General features: G+C 40.4%; 1 protein-coding gene across 1 annotated transcript; it reads right to left on the reverse strand.

The window, feature by feature from the left end:
- Positions 1 to 2486: 2486 nt before the first annotated feature.
- LOC132330415 (sodium-dependent neutral amino acid transporter B(0)AT1-like) lies at positions 2487 to 23169 on the reverse strand. Its single transcript, XM_059852747.1, has 12 exons — positions 22913 to 23169; positions 14503 to 14643; positions 12906 to 13043; positions 11811 to 11992; positions 10933 to 11043; positions 10062 to 10174; positions 7669 to 7797; positions 6781 to 6937; positions 6441 to 6645; positions 5725 to 5884; positions 3257 to 3419; positions 2487 to 2693 (listed from the first exon to the last, which is right to left on the reverse strand). Exons 1-12 carry the CDS (start codon positions 23112 to 23114, stop codon positions 2487 to 2489), a joined length of 1908 nt encoding a protein of 635 aa, XP_059708730.1. The 5' UTR covers positions 23115 to 23169.
- Positions 23170 to 25599: the final 2430 nt, after the last annotated feature.

Raw genomic sequence — 25599 nt, forward strand, 5'->3', positions numbered from 1 at the left:
AGTTTAAAGACAAAACTAGGAATTATTATTATATAGAGAGTTACCACTCTTGCCTTTTTTTGCAGCTCCTTCTACAGTTAGACAGCTTGGGAATATGTTGTTAATGGGTAACTCAGTATCAAACAGGTTTTTATTTTCTGTTCTCCTTATGTTCTCAGACTCTGTCAGAGAAGTGTGACACTGAATATAATTACAAAGAAACCTTTGCAGCCGACTAATTAAAATTGCAAAATACCTGTAAAAATCTGGGGGGAAAAAAATGGCATTTCCTTTCTTAGTTTATTAATAGAAGTAAATAAATGAAGGCATCTTTTCCAAATACAAAAATTCAATTAGAAAAAAAAGCCAAGAAAAATTAGACCTTGTATGTTCAGACATTAGAATTTGGTCCATTTTCACAATAGTTGCTAGAAGTTAATCACTTCCCATCTGTCAATGAATCCCCAGTGGCTATTTTTATTATTCATTAAATAGTTACTGATGAATGCAAGAGCTGAATGCTTTCCTTCAATTAAAAGTATGTGAGAATATTTTTCTGTTTTCTTTCAGTCATACCAGGGTTTTGCTGGTGTGCATGTCAAATCAGTTCACTCCAGGCTAAACAGAGCAGCCAGTCAGCTTGCTTGCCTCAATATATCAGCAAAGAGTTTATGAGTTTATCCTCCTCTCTAAATGGGAAGAGTTTCTAAGTGAAGGTGAATTGTTTTCCTCAAAATAAAAGGTGAATTGTTTTCCCCAAACAAGAGAGTACACACGAGCTGGACACACAGGGTGGTTTGGCAGCCCTTGCACAATGTCAGTGGTCCCAGGGCACACACCACCATCACTCCTTTCCCTGATGCTCTTCTGATCAGGAAATGCCTTGGGCCCTTCCAGCAACTCTCCAAATTCCACACCTGGCACCGCAGCCAGCCACTTCACACCTGGCATTACTCGTTCCTGGTGGCTGAGCTTTTTATCAGCAGAAAAATCTGACAAAAAGTGTTCTTCCTATTAGAGAGTAGCATCTTCAAATAGTTTAAATAGTTACTTACATAATGTAATTTTAAAAAATTGAAAATGGAATGTAAATTAATTTAATCATTCAGATTCTGTGGAATGGGTTGCCCAGAGAAGCTGTGGATGCCCCATCCTTGCATGTCTTCATGTCCAGGTTGGATGGGGCTTGGAGAAACCTGGCCACGTGGAAGGTGTCCCTGTCCATGGCAGGGGGCGTGGAACAGGATAATCTTCAAGTTCATTTCCAACCCAAACTATTGATTATTCTATGATTCCATGAAGTACACATGCAACGTCTGGCACTTTACTCTCAATTTGGAGGAGATAGACTACTCTAAAGATACATTCTGGAGTAAATATACCTTAAGTGTACCTATTCCTTTTAAGAGACTACTTTGATTACAACCTGTGTGAGGATCTAAATTGGATCAATTCTTGTTTCAAAAGGTTGGTGTAGGAATTGCTGCAAGGTGATGCAAGTGTATCACTGTCCATATACACAGACAGTTGGATGAAGAGGATCACCCATCCAGAGGGGACATGGACACTGCTGCAGGCACTCTGCCTGGGTGCTTTAACAGTGCCCCTTTCCCTCTCCAGTGGCCACATGAGGAATGGGCCTCCTCACCCAGCTCCACTGGGTCACATAGAAGTTAAAAAATTCAAATAGTTGTCAGATGTGTTTGTGTGTGTGCATATGTCTGTGTGTCTGTGTGTGTACATGAACCAGAGCCACCTACCTTGATGGCAACAGAGGAGAGCAAGATTTGCACCTTGGTGTGCCTTAGTGCTCTCATCAGCACGGATCCCCCAGGCAAGTGGTGCACGCCTTGCTCATCGGTGCCACAGAAGGCAGATTTTGCTCTTTCCTGAGCTGCTGCTGCCCCATTGCAAGATTACCTGTCCTGTCATCAGCAAAACCAGCACTCTCTGCTAGGAACTTGGAAGCTATAGGCAATTTATAAAATACGTATAATTCTAAATTAATCAAGTTGTCATTCTCATACTTAGAAATGTTTTTATTAAATATTTAAACTTCTCTATGAGACAAATAATATTAGTGGCTTTGTGCAACACAGTGGCATGTAAAATAAAAACAATTTAATGTGCAAGAGAGGACTGCATTAAGTTACCCTTCAAATTGGCCACCCAACCAGAATGATTACACATGGAAGAGTCACTTCATGCACAGTGCATCCCCAAGCAGAGGGGATAGAAGCCAGTTTCAAACAAGCTGGCTTCAGAACCAGAAAGAGGACAAATTATTTGGTCTGGTGCCCCGATCACTTGCAAATGTCACTTTTTTTACTTCCAGGTGCTAGCCCATCGACTCTTCACCGTGCATTGCATTGTTACGCAAATGTTTACCTGGAAACAACACATGGTTACCCTTCAATGAAAGTAAAATTAACTCCACATTCTTAAAAAATATAATTTTTTTACTTTTCTCACTGACAGGGCATCCTCCCACATTTGAAAAAAAGGGTTTATGATGAATACTTCAAGTTTCCATTAATGGAAGTCTCAGATGTAGCGATGAGGCCAGCACGATCATTTTTTTTCTGACAGTGGTTCCTGATGGCTTTGTAGATGGCAAAGGTAGGGATGGTCAAACTGGGCACTCCAGCGAGGATTACAATGATAGCATACACCCAGGGGGGATATTCAACCTTCTCTGTTTTGGGGAACTCCTCCTGAAAGAGCAAACAACCAAGTTGTAGAAAACCATGAGGAGCAAATACCTGGGACCATGCACACATTCAATAATTCAACAGATCAAATATGTGATCAGAACACTGGCCAGCCATAGTGGCACAACAATTTGCCAATTCCACAGCAGCTTCCAGTTCAAGGGTTTCCAGCCTCAGCTGTTTTGTTCTTATTTTTACTTTAAAATGATGTAAAGGAAATGGCATGAAAGCAGTTAGAGCCAGGAAGGGAGACTGGGGGACTGGAACACTTCCTTGGCACGAAGGAATGTGGGCATGGGGGGCTTGACAGGCCACCAGGGCCTTATGGCCAATCAGCCTTCTTGTGGGAAGGCTGAAATCAAAGGGTGAGGGAGGGCTGAAACATTAATAAGGGGAAAGTGAGGTTGCAAAAGAGGAGAAAAAAAAGCAGTCCCATTTCCACGTCTTGTGGCAAGTTTTCTAGAAAACTGTTTGAGATAGAAAATGAATATAACTGACAATGACTGTTACATTAAAGAAGAATACCTAAAATAATTATAAATAAATATTTTGGCTTGCACACTTACATAGTTAGGGTCCCAAACACTGTAGAGCAGTTCTTGGTTGACTTTCACCACAAAATAAAAGAGAAAGATAACTAACATAATGAGAGGACTGATGAGTCTCCAGGTAACCTGCCAGAAAATGTTGGGCTTGTGTCCAGTCATGAACTCAATATCCTTGTTAAACCTAGAAACAAAAAGCAGGAGGTTCACACTTAAAAACTGGCCATGATAAAAGAATGCCTGTTTATAAACAGGGAAATCCAAGCTACCCCTAACTGTAGCTCCCAGGAATTTGCTAATGTCAGTTTGAGATCAGAATTGACAAGATCAGGAGTTAGACCTCAGTAGTTCAAATTAAGGCACATATCCTTGCAAGTCTGGAAAATTATTTTTGGAGATGTACTATCTTGAAGATGTCTATGAGGCATATGTGAAATAGCTTCAACAGAAAAGAGTGCGTGCAGATGGATTTTGCCCAGAACATATTGCAGTACTGCTTCACAATTTTTTGATAAGTATCTCAGTCTTGCATAAATTAAAGAGACTGATACAATATTTAAAAAGAACAAAAGCAAATAAAAGTAATTTAATCATTAGATTATAATATAATGTTTGCCTAAATTGGATATCTACCAGTTTTCTCAGGCTCATAATGAAACATTTTTTAACTTTACACATTATTAAAAACACCTAAATTGTGTTATTTGGATTATTCATGGAACATGCAGTGGTCAGTGGGGCAAAAATATTTCTACAAGAAGAAACAAGCCCCGCATTGAGAGTGGTAATGTCGGCATCAGTCCTGGAGCAATTTATGGCTTCTACATATTATGCAACACCTTGTGCACACACTTCTTAAAAAATAGTTTGGAAGTCTTAGGTTTCTTCTTTAGTCCTTTTGTCTGGATTTCCTGCATAGCATATTCTGTGGGAATAACCCTGAGGGGACTATTCAGTTGGTCCTTCAACTATGAACAACACACTGAATCCACTGGAATCTCAATTACTATGGAAATTTATTTTATCTTTTCATCCCTAACTGCTGAGATCGAGGTGTCTTGAAAGGATATGGAGGCCCATGTCCTGACTGCAGCACATGTTCAGGTGCAGTTCATGTGTGTCATGGGTAATACACATGTTCTCCTTCAAGAAACACAGCCATCTTTCTACCAATAGCCCTTTCTCAGAGAAAGGTCACAGAAACTCATCTGGAGCAGATAACACCACTTTTGGGCAGTCCTGAAAAGCCCTGCTCTCAATGAGGGCTACAGTGGTGTGTACTGGCCAGGAACATTAAAGTTTGGTAGGAGGCTCTTTTCTGAAACAAGCACAAACACACACACACACACCTTGCCCCACTTTATGGACTCAACCCATGCTTGTGTCCTGGGAATTATTACAATGTATTTTGTAAGGAGTTTTGAGATCTTAAAGGGAAGGAAAAGTGATCAACACAGCCTTTTCTGTCCTTAATTAAACAAATTAAAATAAGCCTTCTTTCTCAAGGGTACACCATCTAATTTACCTAACCGGGTTCATGCTTCTTTGAGTAGCACAAAAGTATGGGAAAATGGGTCACAAGGGCATTCACCCCACTGCCAGGAGCAGCAGCTGAATCTGGCACAAGTTCAAGTAAAACTTGTGGGTGATTGGATTCCCTGTACTTTATTTCACATTTCTTCTGTATTTATTACAAACATGAAGATGTTGAAACTTGATTTATTATATCTGTAGAAAGTTGAGAGGACAATTACTCACTGCTGCAACTGATAAAGTCCTGGATTTATTAGCTAAGAAGGTATCTCAGTAGCCTGGATTTGCAAGCTGCTGTAAACTAATATCTGCAGCCTGCCTGGAGATCCCTGTGTTGGAGAGCATCATTTAGCACTCCCTGTAAACACTCCTGAGATATAACTCTGTGTTAAACTTTCAGCTCGGTGCCAGTGTGCCTGTACTTTGCTTCTGCTAATTAAATGTTTAATGCAATTATCCTGAAGAGAAGTTATTATAAATGTCCATATTTATATGTCCATATAAATGACCATATTTAAAAGGCAAATGATCTATAGTGGCTCTTATGTAACTGTTGCAAATATCTACATTCTGATGCCTACTTTAAAAAGAAATTATTTGAATTCATATTAATGCGCTCTAGGGCTCCTGTTGATTTCTAATATTCTCTTGCAATATCTTAGGGATATTTTTATTTGAACTAGTTGTTAAGGAGCATTTTTTATTATAATGTATTAATAAAGTGGAAAGCTTTCACATACAAATACTTAACAAGCACTATTTCTTTTCACTGAGAACCCTTAAAAAACCTGAAATATATAAGCAACCCTAAATTATACCTGCATAATTTCATTGATTTCTATAACAGAAATTCTGTGCACAGAGATGCAGCAAGATTGTAGCTGTACAACAACAATCACACAACAACAATCACTTTATCCATTGATATCAAGTAATGGTTAAGCTGTATTTCATACCTGTCTATTCCATAAATGTAGACAACTGAAAACATCTCACAAAATGCAATTATCAGCAGGGGAATAGAGCCAGCATAACCATCAAATAGACTCAGCCAGTAATTACCAGATTTCAGCACAAAAATGAAAGCTATCAAATAGCACACCAAACAAACGAGACCTGTAGAAAGAAATAAAAAACAACAGCACACTTAGGCAAAGAAAGCGAAAGCAAAATGGGAAAGAAAAGTATTTCCCCAGTAGCTATAAAGCTTAAAAAGTAACTCTTGCAGCCTGAAGGCCACAATTTTATTTTTTAATGGCACTCTGGGGAGGCTGGCTTCTGTTTGGGTAAAACTCTCCTGACATTACACAGGTGGCACATATGGCAAACAAAAAGGGAGAAAGCTGAGGAGAGAAAACAGGTCCTCTTCTCCATGAGGGGATAATGTTGCTCTGAGGCAAATCCTGCCTGGCTGAAGGACTCAGGTCCTCCAGCTTCCCAATGGAGGAGCGGGCTGATGGGCAAGCCTAAGGGTTAACAGCTGCCTGCAGGCTCAGAAGGAGCCTCACACCAGCTGCCCCATTGGAGAACATGAGAAAATCTTCAGTAGGTTATCTAGGAACCTTATACCATTCCAGATCAGAAGGTAAAAGTGGGGTGGGCTGCTTTTTCAGCATGCAAGCTGCTCTCTGGGGAGGGTGGGGAGGTCACTTTTCTCTAAAAATGCACTTACCAGTTATAAGTTCTTTAGGCACTCTGGAGGGTATAATCTTGAGATCTTGTAAAGGTACAAGCACACCTTCCATATTTCCAAACATAGATGACAAACCCAAGCAGAAGAGCATGATGAAGAAGAGGATGGACCACAAAGGCGAGATGGGCATTTTGGTGATTGCTTCAGTGAAGACAATAAAGGCTAGGCCAGTTCCTTCCGCTCCCTGGGGGAAGTTAGGATTAATAACATCACACGGCACTTAAATTTACGTGGGTAGTCGCTAGACTTGGCAATTAAATAGTTGCTATGCATTCCTACAGTATTTAAGGTATCAATATGTTGAGAGTGTTAAACTTACATCATTCAGGAAAGTTTCCAGATCACAGGTTTCAAACTTGAGGGTTGCAAAAGTTGCCGGATCAGTCATGTTGCAGAGCTGCTGCATTTGTTCAAAGTTATCTTGGGTTACGTTACCTTCTGGCAAATCGAATGCATTCATCAGAGTAAGAATATTTCTGAAAAAGTGGAATGTAAGTAATTTGAAATTATTAATTTGTAAGCATCAGGATTTGTTTACATCATCAAACAAGTTATTGAGAGTACAATATCAAGATCGTATTTGCATTGGGAAGTCCAGCAGATGTGCATGTGAGATTTTCTTTCTTCCAAGGTGAATATAACACTGTCTCTCGTGGCATAGATGACTCTACATGAATGGCCACTCCAGAAACCCATGCAGGATTTAGGTGCTTGTCTTAGCATTGCTGACTAAACACCAGTCCCCAGACTGGGTGGCTTATGGGAATGTCTAAGTTGTCTGCAGCTGTGAATCATGCAGTTTCACAGCTGAATGTGGAGGAACTAGACTGGAAACCACAGAGTCTGACTGCCCAAGTAAAATGAGGCACCTCTGATGAGTCCAAAGCTTTTGAGCTCTCCAGGAGGAAACCTAACCATGGAGCTAACACAGGAACAGGGAATATTACATTCATGCCCTATGTCATGGAGAATAATGTAAAATATATGTATGTAGGAAATAAGGTGACCTAAACAATTGTCACTTTCTATGGGATTTGTTCCACAAGATTCCATATTTTTATGAGTAATGAGTGGTTCTGATGCCATGTGAGTCAAGAGCTGCAATTATTCATAAATGAAAAATCCATTGTCAGCGGGCTAACAGAGCTGCCTCAGCCAAACAAACACCTGCATATTCTGTGAGGTTTTTTTCCCCCCAGTAACTCACTTGTCAAAACAGTCATCATATCTTGCTGTGGCTCTGAATCCAATGATGGAGTATATGACAGTGGCAGCGTAGATGGATGTGAAGCCATTGATCACGGAAACGATCACAGCATCTTTCTCACAGTTATTGCTGCAATTCAAAGAGAAGAAACAATGGATGTCAATCACATTCCTAAAATAATAGTAAAACTGGCTACCAAGAGTAAGAAAAAATAGTCTAGGATGCATAGGTACATCAGTGAACCCTCTAAAAGCACACAAGTAGTGCTGTTAGATTTAGTAAATTAAAACTTGGGGCCTTAAGCAATTTAACAGCTATGAGTTTGGTTTCTTTTGGTGGTTTTTTTCCCCTTCAAATAACCTGTTCATAAGGAATAATTGCCTTGGCTGTTGTCATGTTTGGTTCATGGGAAGTAAAGTATGAGGGGCAAAAGAGTCCCCTGCTTTTCAAGCTTGTCATGGATGTGTGCAGAAACACGTTGCCATGGGCTGTGCCTTCACTGCTGGTGTATTGTACTGGAAGGGGAAAGGTTGGGCTTGAATTCAAATACTCAGACATGAAAAGAGAGCACAAGTTCACTTTTCATAGCACTTAGGCATGGTGAAATTGCAGTTGCCAAGAGCACTTGGGAACAGTTTTGTTTGACTGTTGAACAAAATATGGTTCAAAATGTTCCCAAGTTTTGGAAGAACAATGTAATGTTCTGCTGAAAAGATGAGACAGAAAAACTCTTTGTAGAAATGCCTCTGCTGCAGGCACTTCTTGCTAGTGTGCTCATGCTAATGCAAAGAATTTGCAGAGCCAGAAACAGACTTTCATCTGAGGGACAAGATAAAATATCAATATTAAATTAGTCATTGTAAGAGAAGGCTGTAAAACTGTAGATAACTCATTTCTCTTGGGCAAGAGAGGGGTATTGAGATAAACTTGATGTTGTCACATTTAATTTTCTGAATATGTTCAAGAGGAGAGACAAGCTTGTCCAGCCAACACCTATCTCACTGTGTCCTTTCCCCATTTATAGCATTGGAAATAGGCATCTGCTGGATGTAGGGCATTGAATGGAAATTCCTTGCTGTAGTCCTGTGTCAGTTTTTGCAATGTAACATGAGATTCTCAATGACAGGCTTGAAAAACATGTCTTCCTTTTAGAGAAAGTAAGATGCTCAAGCTCCTTCTCATTATGAATTAGTGAATCCTTGACAGCATTGAAACCTTACTGTATTTTCTGATGTTTCTGTACTCCCAGACCATCCGGGGCAGACTGACACCTGGTCCAGCTGGTGCTGGATTGCAAGTGGCCCAACACCACAGTGTAACACCGGAATTTGCATGGGGATTTTTTTTACTTATATTCCTTGGGAGTTTGGTGACTTTGTTCAGTTCCCCCCTTAAGTCATGAATCATTGAGCATTGAATATGGCCTGAATGCAACTGCCCCATGTGTTGGAAAACCCAGAGGACACTGCTCTTTCCTTTGTGTCTTTTGGAAAGGTGGATGCTCCCAGTTCTGACCCCATGGCCCGGGGACATTGACCTAGACCTTAAGCAGGGCTTGACATCTCACATTGAGTCTTGCAGACACCAAAAATTCCAGGTGATCTTTTCAAAAACACCTGAAATCAAGAGTGGTGGCAAGGAACTTCCTCAGAGACTGAAATGCTGCTGTGGTGTAATTGAATCCAAGCCAAAACTGAAACACAGGTCTCTGAATGCATTGCCAAACCACATATCCAAAACTTAATTCAGAGGTGTTTATCAAAAATATTACATCTAGTGAATTCCAGACAGTTTTCTTTTCAAGAGTTCTGAAGGGATGGCAGGCACCAAGAGGCATTGGTGGTTGCTGCAACATTTTATGAGAGAGAGTGTAGAATATAGCACTGCATCACACGGCACTTAAATTTGCAGGCTGGGTCAGTCTCTGGATGATGGATTTCTCACTCCCTGGCCCCAAAGCACACATATAAAGGAATTGAATTTAAATTTCAAGATTAGCTATATCTCTTCATTGCAAAGCTAAAGTTTTAAACTGTGTTCTGTGAATTTATTTGAAATATGTGCTTTACCACCTGCCCTGAGACCAAGGGCATCACCATGCACTGAGCACTCCCAGAGAGGAAACTCCTGCTCATCATCATTGTACCTTTACTGGGCAGCCAGTCCCCTTCTTCCTATCCTGCATCACCACAACTTTCTCTAGGAAGTCAGCCAGAGCAGGGGCCTGAAATCCTGTTTTGGGAGGGCTAGGAGCAGTCAGAGGGGTTGCACCTTACATGTCTGAGGGGAAGCTGTCCCAGTCCCAAGCAGTACAACAGCAGGGCAAAATAGAGATGTTTCATTTGAAAGAATGAAATATTAATATGAAATTTGGGTTTTGCCTGGCTACTTACTGAACGGAGTTGTAACTGGAGAATGAAATGAGGCCTCCAAAGGCCAGGGAGAAGGAGTAAAACACCTGCGCTCCTGCATCCAGCCATGTCACTGGGTTCGCCAGCTCACTAACCTGAGGCATCAGACACACAGCTTTAAGCACATCCAACATTGCTATTTAAACTGAGTATGAGAGATTTAAAACAACAATTAAAATGAGTACATTAATCATGCAAGACTCACTGTTCTTGAAGAATTTCAACAAATAGGTCAATATTTTTGTCAAACTTACCTTTTTTTTTTTTAATAAAAGAGAACCTATCTAGGTTTTTATGTAAGTATTTTGAAAATTGATTAAAAGCATGCTTTCCAGAGCTGACAGATGCCATGCCTGTTTTCAGAAAAGGTGTTTATTACTGAGCATTAATAATCAACATTCAGAGATCTGTTTATGGAAATGATCCCTCTTTTAATTTTGTTTAAATGCTGTTATATAATTAAACCATTCTCTCAGGTTTTTTTGTTCATATGGCAATTAGGTGGTTCTACTCCCAAATACATGATTTATGCTTGAAATTTAGGCTGGCTCTTAGGTAGAATACAATAAAATAAATCAAGCCAAATAAATGTCAACCCCACTGCTGTGTGATGATCATTCAGCTTGTTAGAACACCTTTTGATGGAGGATGGAGAAAGAGAGAAAATATTTGCGTACATGTACACTCTTTCTATCCAATGCAGAGGATTCACCTCACAGAATCAAGATTTTTTTAAGGTGCCTGAGGGATAGTTAGAAAAGCAGCAGTGGGGAGGACTAATTTTCAATCAGTTGTTAATCACAGAGAGGACTACACCATGTTTCACTGAGCAATGGCCCCAGCAGTGGCTTACATTAGGGGTGAAGAGATACACAATCCCGTTGGTTGATCCCTTCAGCGTCAAGCCGCGGATCAGGAAAATGGTAAGCACCACATACGGGAGAGTTGATGTCACATACACAGCCTGCACCAAAAAAAAAAGTGTAAATAAACCACTCAAATGAAACAAAACACTTGAACTTTTTTAAAAAGTGAAGAAAATAGGGAAATAATCAGGGTTTGCTCATTAACAATAATGGCAAGTTTCAAGTGAGTCACAATTAGCATTCTACAGTAATAAATGTTCAGTGAAATAGTATTTGTGATACATTTGGATAATACTCTTTTAGCAATAGTGGCCTATTTAAGAGAAATTGTCATTGCTGAAATTCAACTCAGATCACTCAAAAGCAGCATCAAAAATAATGTGCACCCTGAGACCAGACTGAGGCAAGGATGGACTCTCAGGACTTTGCTGGGAAGAAGAATGTTGGTCACTCTTTTGTAGAAATAATATTTAGGACTTGCACAAACCCCAATAAATCTGTAGAGGTATGTTTTGAAGAGAATAGCCATCATAAAAACAGAGTCCCTTGATCTTGCATTAAAGATTAATGTTAGTGTTAAAGTGATAATACCTAAAAATGTGTTACTAGGACATGTAAGGACAAGGAAGACTCACAAAATGTTGATCACAAAAATCTCCACATAAATCAAATCAAGCCAGATTCCATTTCATTCACTTTCATCCTTCAAAAAGCTGTCCCAGTGATGACACAAAATTTTGGACATGCTTTCAGTCAAAAACCAGACAGCTTCTACAGCATTAATAATTCTGTATAAATAAAGGATCGCAACAGCATTTAATGAGATTAACATAATCTCATTAAAAGTTCCCCCAAGACAGAGTACCTTTCCTGTTGTTTCAATGCCTCTGATTATGCACACGTACAGCACACCCCATGCACATGTTAAACACAGCAAGAGCCACCACTGGATACTGCCAGAATCCTCAATGGAAGTGGAGATGTTCAGCGTTTCTCTGTACCAGAAGTAATCTACAGGAGAGCTCTTGGCACACTCTGCTACATAATCTGTAACCACAAAATGGTTGTCATTCTGTATGTCTTTGATTTGCCTGGAAAAAAGGAAGCTAAATAATTAACATCAGTGTTTTAAATTGTTCCACTTAATGCCAACGGATTTGTTGTTGGCAAATTTTCAGATTTTTGGAGGCTAGTTTAATGACAAAATGAGAGATTTAAAAGACAGCTCTTTAACAGGTATTTTAATACAGTAGCTCTTCTCCTCCCACACCTCCTTCAGAGATATTTTTTCTTCTGTTCTGTGGGGCATTGTTCAATATCTTGTCAGCTCAAGTTGAATCCCCCCAGCTCCCTGCACTGTGCTGGCCTGTGCAATATTCTGTCCTGGCCTGCCCTTATATGAGGCTTTCCATGCCTATCCTGGGAGGAGAGGGGCAGAGCACTCTGAGCAGCTGCCCACAGACCCAGCAGAGAAACCTGCTTCACACAGTGTCGTGTAGGACTGACTATGGAAACAAAGCTGCTGTCACCAAGCGGGCTCCAAGGAGCTGTAGACTTGTCATACTGAGAGGTTCAGGTGTTTCAAATGGAATATGCTTTATTTTTTTTCCTTTTCAGTGTGCTAATGGAGGGCTTTTGAAGAGATGGATGAAAAACAATGCTTAAATCTGGAAAATCTTCATGTTTATACTAGATTTGCCCTTAGTGAATATTCTGAATATGAACACATCTGTCAAAATCAACAATGAGGTTTCATATAAGGCAAAATTTGCCTCAAAGATTAAGTGCTGACCACATTTTAGTTAATGTGAATTTGTACAAAACACAAGTTGCAAATAGTGCAATGTGCCTGACAGGACTGCCACACCTTACTGCTATTTCACAGACAGGCTCATTTAGGGTAACTGTTAGAAACAGAAATCTGTGCTGTGCAACAAAAAAAATATTTTATAAAATATACCTGTTCTGTTGTCATTGAGAGGACAGTTACTCCACGGCAGGGGTTCTTGGAAGGAATTGAAGAAGTACCACATCACCCAGGCAATAATAGTATTATAATATAAGCCCACCAGGAAAGATACAAACATTGATGCTATGCCTGAAAAAAAAATCAGAACACTGTGTAAATTGCAACACTCTTGCCTTCAAGATATATCAAAGTACATGGTATCAAACTCAACCTTTCCCTCCTCATTTTGGATGGAAAAAATCTGCCACATTTTGGATGTAGGTTTATCACTGTGATTTTTTTGCCTAAAGGTTGGACAGGCGAGTCCAACGTAGAGTTACATCCTAAAAACTCTCTGAAACTGAAGGTGATGCACACTTAGGAGCCAGCTTTATGAGAGGACTAATTCCCTACAGGAGCCACACAATCCTCTTCAGAGCCTTGCCAGCTGATATCCAGGGAGTTTAGGATGCTGGAGACATGTAAAGCTCAACTGACTTGGGATTTTGGTTAAATGAGACTGAAATATCTCCTTCTTCCACAATGTCCCTGCAAAGTCAGCAGAGGTGGTGTTGTACAGGATGGACAGCTGCCAGGAGGCACAGTCTGTGACCAGGTACAGAATTCACACTGGTATCTGTCCTCCCCTGCCTGTTCCCCAGCAATCACCCTCTGATGACTTCTCTGGCAGACAGTAAATGCTAATCATTAGCTCCTGAGAGCTCCTACGTTCTAAAGAATCTTGAAAAATTCCAGATGCAATGAACAATTATCTTTTGTAACTGATTTACAAAAGCAGTGGGTGCCAAAGCAGTTCTGTTTCTTCCCTCTCAAGTGTGTGGTTGAGGCTGGAAGGGATCTCTGGAGGTCACCTGGTCCAACACCCTGCTCCAGCCCTGGCACCCACAGCTGGTTACCCAGGACCAGGTCCAGGCAAGCTTTGAGTATCTCTGAGGCTGGAGACCCCAGACCCTCCCTGGGCAGCCCGTGCCAGTGTCTGCTCACCCTCACCACATTTCCTGATGTTCAGAGGCACCTCTGTGTTTCCTGTGTAAGGAGGCAGCTGTGGAGATTTTCATGTTGTGTGCATAATGCTGCTTTTGCAACATTTTCAAATGGACTGTTATACTCAAAAGTTTGGTACAGTGGTGAAGAAGTATTTTCTGCAAAATACTGTTTCTACAGCTTATGGAATGGCAACTCTGAGATGCAAAAAAATAAAATTCAGGGGAGCTGAGGTCTATCAGATAAAGATTCAACTAATATTTATCCACAGAACAGTTACAGAACAGTTTTTGGCACACCCAAATATTCATCCTAATGGTAAAAACAGCCAGTGAGGATAATACAGAAAATATCTCTGAGGCCTGAAATTGGTTTCAGATTAGGGAAAGGTTTTAACAGGATCCACGGTACTTGGGAAGGTGAACACAAAATTGTCATTTTGCTTTATAGTGATTAGTTTGACGTCTCAGTGGAGAGTTAGGAAGAAGGGAAAACTAATAGATCCTGAAATCTCTTATGGCATACAAGAATGAAACCCAGTAGATTTGTTTTTCAGATCATCAGTTCAGAGACTTGTGCTTTCTCAGGCAGCTTTTTGACTTACCAACCCCTTTCAGGGTCGGGTGGATAGAACTCCATACGCCCACACTGCCTTTTCTCAGCCTTTGACCAATGGCAAACTCAAGATGAAGCAGGGGGATACCTTCCAGGACCAGCAAAATCAGGAAAGGGATCATGAAAGCTCCTGGAATGGATAAGAAAAATAATGATTTCAATCAGTGAAGTACTAAAAGAATAAAAAACCATTAGGTTTGTGAGTTGTGATAAGCAGACCTGTAAGCAACCTGTAAGCACTTTTGGCATGATAAGCAACTGTAAGCACCTTTGTGGAAACCCTTCCCTGTTTTCTGAGCAATGCTTTTCCTGATTGCCCAGGCAGGGCACTCAGTTACATGTGTCATTTCAGGTAGGAATTCTTATTCTTCCCAAGAGACACACATAAACAAAAATTATACACTCTCAAGGTTAAAATTTGAAAAAGCTACCTTTGTATTGCAAGTGAAGGAAAGATAGCTACTCTCCTGGAATGACTTCCTCTATTTTTTTCCCTGCGAAAAATTATGGTTTTATAGCTGTGAGTCATGCAAAGTGTAATAGTTGAATGAAAATGTGAAATAGTTGAATGAACTAAGCAAAGTACCCCTAAATATTAGGCAGGAGCCTTGGGCTGTCTGTCTGAAACAACAAGAAGTTCTTGGCATCTGTGTTCAACAATGTTCTTCTTTGATTAGAAGACATCTGAAGTACAGGGTTCAAACCCTGTTAATGACAATAAAGTTGGTTAGTATAGGACAAGTATTCTTAACTAATTTTTTCCTGAACAAGGTGTACCTTGGATATGGGAGGTACCCCAGAGCACCACACTGCACTGTAGAAGTGCAGAGTCAAATGCTTGAATATTGCTGTACATTAGAATTATGGTTATCTGTCATCACAAATTGGCTTTATCTTCCTAATCTAAATAGGAGCAATTAATCTGAAAGCAATAAAAAGAATGCAGACCAGAATGTTAAGGGTTCAGGTCTGAGTATTTACTGACTTTTTCTTCATGTGTGCAATGAAAATCAGATAGCAAGTGAAAGTGGAAATCTGAAGAATGAAAGCCATTCCAGAAATGGAAATTTACTTCCTGGGGATTCCGAGCTATCAAGAAAGCTGGCAAGCTGTGAACACACAGCACACCTTTTTAGTTTTTTTCCTTTCCTCTTTTTGTGTCTATGCAAAGACAGCCATGGGACCCCTTTATCTGACTGCTCTGTCATAGGTATGTTATACTTAAAGACTTCTTCTGCAGCATCTTAATAAAGTGAACTCCGAAGGCATCTGGAGGAAATCCCCTGAGGCTGATCCAACACTCTTGCCATGTCCACCATAGAAGATGGTTCAACCCTGACAGTCCTGCAGCAAATTTTACACACTGTGCTGTCAGCAGGGAGAGCTGTGGTGTTGGGACTGTGCTGCTGCTGAATCTCCCTGTCTTGGAGGGAAAGCCATGTCTGACCAGACTGCTAGAACTGTGTGAGGGGAGGTGAACTGTGCACTTTAGATTAGGGAGAAAAAATGGACCCTAAATCAGAATATCAGTCTGCCTGCTGTCTGCTGAAAGCAAAAGGTTCAGACTACCTTTGAATACTTTCTAAAGCTGCTTAGAAACAGCCTGATCTTCTCTGCCTTCTGCCAACAGAGATTACAGCTATCAAAAAAGGTTTTGCTTTGATAGGAATGATAAGGAGCAATTGGGCATAGCTTGAAAAGACTATAAAGGATGTACATTTCCTTCTTCAATAAGATCTTTGACCAGAGACATAATTTCTAATCAAGTCCTCAAGTGATCTTACTGTGACCTGACCAAAAAAGGTGATGTGTCTCCATTAGGAGCACCTCAGCTGAACTACCTGCCGGTCCATGCTTAAGTATCAAGGCGTGATCGAAAATCACTGCAAGCTGAGTTTCAAAGGATGACAAGGACTTATCCTCAGTGCAAATGGGGAGTGTTTGGATCAGGTAGCTGTACAGATCCATCTTCTGGACTTGTCTGTTACTGTTGCTCAAGAAGGGCTTCACCAGAGAGAATTGAGAGTGTGGTGTAGCAGAAATCCATATGGCATCCAAAAGAGTAGGTAACAAGAAAAGATCCAGATGAGGCATCCATACAAACTCTGCAGGGTCAGGTTTCAGACTCTTATAAGGTGTCTTGCTTGAGACAGAGAGAGTACTCTGGAATTTAAAACTGCTGGAACTGCTGGAATTTAAAACAATGATTGTGTTCTTCTCTGATTTTACCCTCATGAGGGCTCCTGGTCAGAGTGTGGCATGAAGGAAACTGTGTCAGGCTACATGGGGATGGAGCACAGACCAGATTTATGGCTCCTTGCACTTCCATGCACTGTAATTTTTGTGAAAGGCCAGACTCCATGTGTGGAGGTTGTCCCACTGAGCCTCCCATCAGGAGGGGGAGGATGGGTTCCCTCCCATCAGGAAAGGAGGCCATCAGGATGTAAGGGCTTGGAATGAAACAGTGAGGGAGATCTCATTGCATACACTGCAAAAATCTTGCTTACTATGAAAACTAAAACAGTTATGAGAAGTGTTATTGAGAAAGAGGGTGGAGAATCAGCAGAGAACTATTTGAAGCCAAATTTGCATGCACTGCATGTCTAATCAGATGAACAGGGGCCCTTACGTGTGCACCACTGCATGTTCCAGCACAGCTAAGGAAGTCCATAAAGACAGAATAGGACAAGCCTTTAGAAACTGAAAGGACAGACAGTCAGTTCTTTGCAGTGACTGAGTCTGACACAGTTTCAATGAGTCCCAGAACTTCTGCCAACACGGGCAAACCCTTTGTGCTGTCAGCAGCGATGCCAGGCACAGGTGGATGAGGAGTCCATTGCCATTTCTGGATTAGATGCCTTTCAGGTGACAGTCAACAAAGCATGGAGAGAAGGCTGCCCTGTTACATCTGACAGTAGTACCTCCTGCAGTCAGTGAATTTGTAGAAGTCCCTGGAGTGGTGAGAAACAGAAGGAAGAGCCTTGTTTTGGAAGAAATCCTAGGTACTCAAAAATTGGAATAAGCCCTGTATGTTTCACAGGTTTGTGCCATGGAAATACACAGAAAGCCATGAGTCAGGAATTGCCTGCTTTTAGCACTGACACCATTTGTAACAATATCTCAACTAAGACCACAATGCTAAATTTGAATCTGCAACTAGGGGAGCTTATTTTCCTCAAAACCAGGATGGATCATCATAGTTCACTCTTTCCTGGCATTACAAAATAGCCACTTTTCTCCACGGTGAGACAGCAGCAGCCTGAGGCTCCTAGATCTACCACAGAGCTGCTCCACACTAATGCAAGGCTGCTCTTGCAAGAATTAAATGGTCTCCTGAGAAGGGGATGTAGCTGAGATGAGAGAAGTGAGCAAGAAAATAAATGAGATACTCTTCTTCTTGGAGATGATGTCCACATAATCCTTTTCCTGAAGAGATAGACTGGAGCAGAAGAAAGAAAGGAACAGTCATCAAAGTTGGAAGTTTAACAAACATCTCTACAAATAAATAATAATGAGTCCTTCAGTCTTTGACTAACGAAAACTATGTCTCAGTTTTTCTTCTGACTTTCCTCTGAAATGTTTTCAGTTTGTCAGTGTATATTTTTAGAGTAGTAACTAGGTTTTAATGCAAGCAAGATGAACCACACTGATTTTAAAAATTTATAACTTTTTAGTAAGAAGGTTTTTTGTTTGTGGCTAAATGACATGCTGTACAGAAGTCTGAGAATACTGTGTCTGCAGAGCTACCTTTAGCAACTGGCTTCAATAAAAATATCTTTTCTTGTGCACAAATCACTTTTCAGTGATTAATCATTCACCTTGATGTGTGGCACGTGCCACAACGGAATCAGCATTTTGAATAGCATTTTATGTATTTGAAACTACCAATATTTAGCTGTAGGAATATTGTTATATTTTCAAGAGAAATAAAATTATAGCTCTCAGTGATATATGACACTTCTTTTTCTTGGGTTCTTTGGTTTCTAGGGTTCAATTCTAGCAGCCAGCTCAGAAATCCATCTCTGCTGCATTTTCCCTTTCTCTCAATTTCTCCTCAACCTTTCTGAAAGAAGCTATAATGGAAAAACAATATTTTGGCTTGGCAAAGCTGCCATATAGAATCATAGAGTCATTATGGTTGGGAAAGACCTCTAAGATCATGGAGTCCAATCACTAACCACAGTGTTCACCACTACACCCTGTCCCCAGGTGCCACACCCACACACCTTTAGAACACTTTCAGGTTCACATGGGACACAAAAAAATAAACTAATACTTTTCAAGCTGCTACAATTTTATGATCCTAACAAATGAACCAATGCTCTGAAATCAGACACTGTATATATGCACACAAAAAATGATTGATATTCTAGTCTGAAAACCTTACAACTGAGGTATTAGATTCTCATCCTGTTTCAATACTGTATTTCAAAACAAATAATATTTGGTTTGAACACCTGTATAGCTGTTATTTCCTCTCTAATCTAAGAACTGCTATTGAAAGAAAAATCATTACTGTTTGCACACAGTTCATCACAAAGGGAAGGCAGGCAGACTTCAGATGGAGATGTTTTACTGTACTAACATGTTCTCAGACCTCAACTGCAGCAACATGTTATTCCATCAGCTGCTAGGTGAGGAATTGCTGACGTCATTGCTGTCCCTTCTTTCAGCATGGCACGCAGAGAGATAAAAAATTCTCCCTCATGCAGTGGCAAGGTTTCCATATATGAGCTGTAGAGTTAGAGACTTTCTTTTAAAATCAATGGTTTAAACATTAAATATGCATCCTCTACTTTATAATGGTCATCAGGGATAAAATGAAAACGTTTAACAGTTGATTAAATGACATGTTGCTCAATAAAGATCAAACAAAAGCTACGAGCAATGTCAGAGACAGCTATCAAATGAAGGGAAATTTCAATCTCATTAAGCTGGTGAAATCACTGAGGCAAACACCACCCCTTCTGCATTGTGTGCATATTGAACTCTGTTTTGTCTTTGGTAATGATGGATTTGACAACTTTTAAGACATTAAAGGATAAAATGTGCTTTGCTCTACTAGATTTCACTGGAGTAAATATTCCATTTTAAAAAATATAAACTTTATATATGACAATAAATGTAAGTAAATTATGTAACCACCAATTTACTTTTGTGTATTTGGGTATCTCAGTGTGAAAACATTATCACAGTGCTGTGCTTAGGAAGAAGCAGCTCTTAAATAATTCCAGATTTAAGTTCAACATCTGACAATAAGCATTACTTATAAACACAGTGCTCCTAACTACCTTCGCTGCAGATAATTTGCAGAGAAAAAAATCCACCTTTTTTAAAGTCCAAGTACCACACAAGGGTAAATTTTATGCTTTACTGTAGTCCCCTTATGTTTCATAAGGGATGTAACATGTACAAGCACTGGTTCACGAAGTAGGTGGACAGCCAGTCTCAATCAGGAGTGTCCTTGGCTGAAATACTCTCCACACCATTGCTACCAGAGCTCACCCAACCAAAATTATCCAAACATTCATCCATATAGTCAAAAAGAAAGAAGTTAAGATAGCAAAGCCAATCTTTAGAAATTAGAAACAATTTCCAGGAGACAGTATATGTAACCTTGAGTGACTTTTTCACATCTACTGCAGATATTTCCTGCACAAAATATAGCTGGTTGGTTTGGTTTTGGGTTTTTCTTTTTTTAATTTAATCTCTTAATTGGCAACCGTAATCTGCCATCATATCCAATGTGAGCTTTAGGACTCTAAAATAATCACTCCAGGAACAATCTAAGGAGGAACATAATTCCTATTGCCAGTGGGAGAGCAAGAACAGGAATTCCTGCTGCTCTGCACTCAGGCTTCAGCAAAGACATATCTAGAAGACACAAAGTATGAGGACAAACACTACCCAGGAAAAAGGGACTTGAACTACTGGGGCAGAATGGAGTTTCCTCAGTGAACTCATGTTTGCTTTCTAGTGGATAATTTGGAAAAAGGTGCATAATTGTTACAGTTTTACCCTACTCTGTTATAGATGCACATCTGTGCCCCTGAGTGGACCACACAAATCCAAAGATGAGTAAATCATCTTGGCCACCACGTTGAGAGGCAAGGACTAAGGCAGAACTTGCCCAAAATGCCCAGTAAATACCATTTCCAACTGGATGTAGATGAAGCTGCTTAGAGGGAGCACAGCTGAGGCTGGATGTGATGACTACCACAAGCATCCTATTCTGGACTGGTTTTGTGGTGTCAGGGAGTTTCCTTCAGCAATCTGACAGCTGCAATCCCAGATGTTTCAGTGCTGCCTCTATTGGGTGCTTGGTGTGCTGTGAACACGGCTGAATGGGAATTAGAGATGCAGGAGCCACAAAACCTCATGAGGCAGAAATTGTCTCAACACCAAAATGTTTTCAGAAATAAGAACTTTGAGATCTGTTTTTACAATACAAATAATCACGTGTACAAATTTAAAGGCACCCATCCAAAAAGCAGGCGGTCTTTTTTTTTTTTTTCTGATTTAAGGGAGAAGTCTGAGAACAGAAACTGTAATGGGAGGAGGACAGTGGTGGCAAGAGCTGTATTTAGACCTGCCATGAGAGGCTGAGGTGCACTGTACAGCAGAGGAGGAGGAGGAGGAGGAGGAGGAGGAGGAGGAGGGGTAGGGATTGCACAAGAGCTCTCCATCCTTATGTGCGATGAAATTAGGGAATCCTTTCTAAGAAGTCACAGGAAGGCATTACTTGTGTTTATTGATATGAGTCACATCATTTGGTGCTGTGCAGAAGAATATTAGAGAAGGTAGCAAGTCTAGCTGGAAGGACACATATCTGTGTATTAGCTTATAATTCCTTTGCTATGTGCTCCCTTTCAAATTCTGCCTAAAATTTGAGTGAGAGAGTCCCAGGGGAAAAAGAACCCAGGATTAACTGCTGTCAGTGCTCCTGACAGCGTTTTCTGAGAAAGAACAAGTTACAGGATGATGAGAAAGGAAGAGAATCGCTGCCAGAGGACTGACACACACACAAGCAATCCATAAATCTTCACTGACATCAGTGATAAACCATGATCCATACCAAGTTCTTTGCTTTTGTTGGGTGCTTGCTTTTCAGTTGCATTTCACATGACTAAAACACAAGGGAAATAAAGGCCAAAAAGCTAGGAAGTGCTTATAAATGTACCTTGGAAAACAGGGCATGTCCACTTTCTAAAACTAAGAGAAGCCAATGAGTGCCATCAGTTCTGGAGATATACATCCACTTATTTTAAAATTAAAATTGTCAAACACTTCTGATTGTGTGTGTGCTGTAACTTTTTTGCTACAAGACCTGACTCTGCTGCAAATGACCTCCAGTTTGCACTGCAAACTTTAAATATCAGCCCATGTTAGAGAAATATTAATGATAAAAGCATCTCTTCTTGCAACTGTTGTTGCACCTGTTGTTGCATGTCCCTGAGTCTATGTAAGCAACTCCCCACAGAGCCCTCAGCTGTCCCTACTCTAACAAGGAAAGCAATTTTTAATATCTCACCATGTACATGTAAAAGAATATTACTTTAAAATACTGTTCCTTAAGCCAAAATTTTTCTTTCAAGACCAAGTATTGCAAAGGAACAAATACATTTTACACATATCCCAGAGTGAAAAGTGGACAATAACCGGATAGCGGACAAAAAAGTCAGTAACAAAATGAAAAAATTATGCTGTTGTATAATATTTAAGCAATGGTTCAGCTCAAAGTTACCTTTCAAAACAAACAGCAAAAGAAAACAAAATTTCTAACGTGGTCATTAAGTCCTTACCTTAACCTTAAGGAGTTCCAGTAAATTATACAGTAAATAATATATGCTTGGATTTTAAATGACTTAATAACACCAACTGCTAAACAAATATTTTTAATGTTGACTTCATTCGTGCTGTTAATCCTAGCACAAATTATACAAACACTCACTCTACAGGGGCTACATGGATCAGTCCAAGCCCAATGAAAAACCTATTCTAAAAAGATCATTTGGTATCATGAGCAGAATCATAGTCCCAAGTAGTTTGTTAATATTTTAAATACACACTATATATATGTATATATATTTATGGAAAGCAACATTGGGTTTAGATTGAGAAACTACATTATGGACATGACTGTGGAAGACTCACTTGTTCAATCCTGTGTCCTGAAATAGAAACAGACCCTTCCTTTTCTTCCATCAGTAACATGACTTCAGTGTGTGATCATGACATGTGAAATTACCTTCTCTGCTATGCAGTCTTCTAGAGAGATCATCCCTGTTCTCACTGCACCTGAACAGTTCTAAACATATTCCATTATTTGCTTGCCAAAAGAGAGATTAAACCTGGTTTATACCCAAAGTTAAGTTAGTTAAGATGTATTAAAGACATACCTCCTCCATGGCTCTGACAGAGATACGGGAACCTCCAGACATTTCCCAAGCCCACACAAAACCCTACACAGGTCAGCATATACTGTGCCTTGTTGTCCCATTTTGGTCTGGAGTCTGCCTCTTCTTTCTCCAGGACCTCAAGTTCAGCATGGGAAGGTATCCTGTCCTCCAGGCCAGGATTGGGCAGCTTCAGCTTTACCATGTTTTAAATTTCCTGCCTGAAAGTGCTGCCAGCGAGGGATAATGAGAAAGGCAGCTTGTCAGAACCCTGCTCAAAAAGAGAGCATCTACTTGCTGTCTTCAGCTATATATACTGAACCTTTGGCACTGGACTTCTAAGTGCAGGCTTGTGGTAAAAAGAAGCGTCAGCAAATCATTCAATTGACCAAGTCAGCTCTGACACTTATTAATGCTTTATCTGCCAAGGTTTTATGGAACAGTCTGCTCATCCAGTAGAATACATTGATTTCAGCTAATGTAATTCAGGAGATAATTTGGCTGTAAACCCTAATCACCTGTAAGGATATCTAACACCCCCTGCCACTCCCCTGTTTAAACTCACTTAAATACAAATACAGCCCTAGCAAATGAGGAATAGTAGGATTCCACTGGCCTCAGACTAAATGTAGAGATTTCATATCATTTTTATTGGGGAGATAAACTGATTGTGACTCATCATCACGTTCTGTTTCCAATTGTGTATGCCTACAAAACTGAATGTTTCACAATGAATGCTTCTCTGTAACAGATTGTACCCTACTAAACATTCTGACCAAAACGATGGAGTATGAAAGGGATTATAAAATCTGACCTTTAAAGTCATAAGCATAATCTGCTTAGCCCAACACCTTTAATCAGTACAGAACAAGGTCTGAAGAACATGTCTTTTTTATAAATGGGATTGAAATCAAAGGTCCCTTCACCTTTTCAGTGACCCTAAATATAGTGATCAAAAATAAAAAAAACCCACTGGTTAACAAATATCACAGATATTATTCCTATCCTCATTATTTCAGCACAATCATAACAACACTGTTCCCTTTGAACCTTGTTGTTTTCAAAAGGTAAGTTACTTGTCACTGAAGACTATATGTAAAATCTAACACTGTATATGCAATAAGAAATGTTGCCAGCTGCAGGCTCATTGCACTGATACAGGGTGGCCAAAGTAAAGAACTAGGAGAGATCTTGTAAGTCTAGCCCCTGGAGAAAGAGGTGAACACATCGTAGCATCCCTTTGCAACTTTATCATGTTTGTTCAAAGTTGATTCAAGAGGCTGTTCAATATCTTTGTAGAAAAGCCACGAAAAAGAAAAATCATCCTTCCGGTGGCCAACTGTATACAGTAGCCCATATGGATTTTCCCTGGGTCTTGCAATAGGTGTTAATATTTCCCTAAAGTGACTTGAAATATGTCTCAGTCTGTCTAGTGATAGCACTTGCCTTTTTCATGACCCTGTCAGGTCTGTGGATGTGCTATCTCCTGATTAACCACTGCAGCAGCAACTTTCTTCTCCTTTACTGATTCCAACTAAGGACTACCTAGCTTGTGGCAGAACTTCTTTTTCTAAGAAGTTGAACATATGCTGAAAGCATATGTTCAATTTCACTTTGTTTCTCCTACTCCAGTGCATTGAGCTGCACAGCTCTTCCTGAATGATACTGCTACAGCATTCCCGATCCTTCTGAGAATGTGCCAGGAACATTTAATTATCATGCTACTATTTTTTTGTCCTTAGTCATTAGTAGAAGAATGACAAATCATTGTTCCTAAACTGATCCTTCAGGATCTGCCTTAGCAACCTCCCCTTAGACCACCATTTCTTCTTTCAAGCATAGCTTGCTATCATAAGTAGATTTTTACCTAGTTCTTTGTTCCCAGAGTCATCACAGAATCCTAGAATGCTTTGGAAGGGACCTTAAGGGTCATTTAGTTCCAACCTCCCAGGCATTGGCAGAGGGACATTCCACTAGACCAAGCTGCTCAAATTCCCCACCCAGCTTGTGGATGGGTCATCCACAACTTCTCTGTGCAACCTGTTCCAATGCCTTGCCACCTTTGTACTGAAGATTTTCTTCCTATTATCTAATCTAAACCTACTCTCTTCAATTTTGAAGCCATTGCCACTTGTCCTATCACTGCATGCCCTGACAAAAGTCCCTCTCTGGCTTTGTAGTCCCTTCAGGTACTGAAAGGTGTTCTAAGGTCTCCCTGGAGCCTGCTCTTCTCCAAGCTGAACAGCCCCAACTCTCTCAGCCTGTCTTCACAGAAGAGGTGCTCCAGCTCTCTGATCATCTTTGTGAACACCTCTGGACTTGCTCCAACAGGTCCATGTCTTCCTTGTGCAGAGTGCCCCAGAGCTGGATGCAGTACTCCCGGTGGGGACTCATGAGCGCAGCGTACGGGGGAGAATCACCTCCCTTGGCCTGCTGGCCACACTTTTTTTGATGCAGAATTTGGTAGATTCATCTTCTGGGCTGTAAATGCACATTGTTGGCTCACATCCAGGTGTTTGTCCATCAACATCCCTACAGACCTTCTCTGCAGGGGTGCTCCCAGTCCATTCGTCACCCAGCCTGTATTTGTGCCTGGAACTGCCCTGATCCAGGTGCAGCACCTTTCACTTGGACTAGTTGAACCCCATTATGCTCTTGTGTGTCCACTTCTCAAGATTGTCCAGGTCCCC

The sequence above is a fragment of the Haemorhous mexicanus genome, chromosome 1 (genome assembly GCF_027477595.1).
Source record: "Haemorhous mexicanus isolate bHaeMex1 chromosome 1, bHaeMex1.pri, whole genome shotgun sequence".
Taxonomy (NCBI): domain Eukaryota; kingdom Metazoa; phylum Chordata; class Aves; order Passeriformes; family Fringillidae; genus Haemorhous; species Haemorhous mexicanus.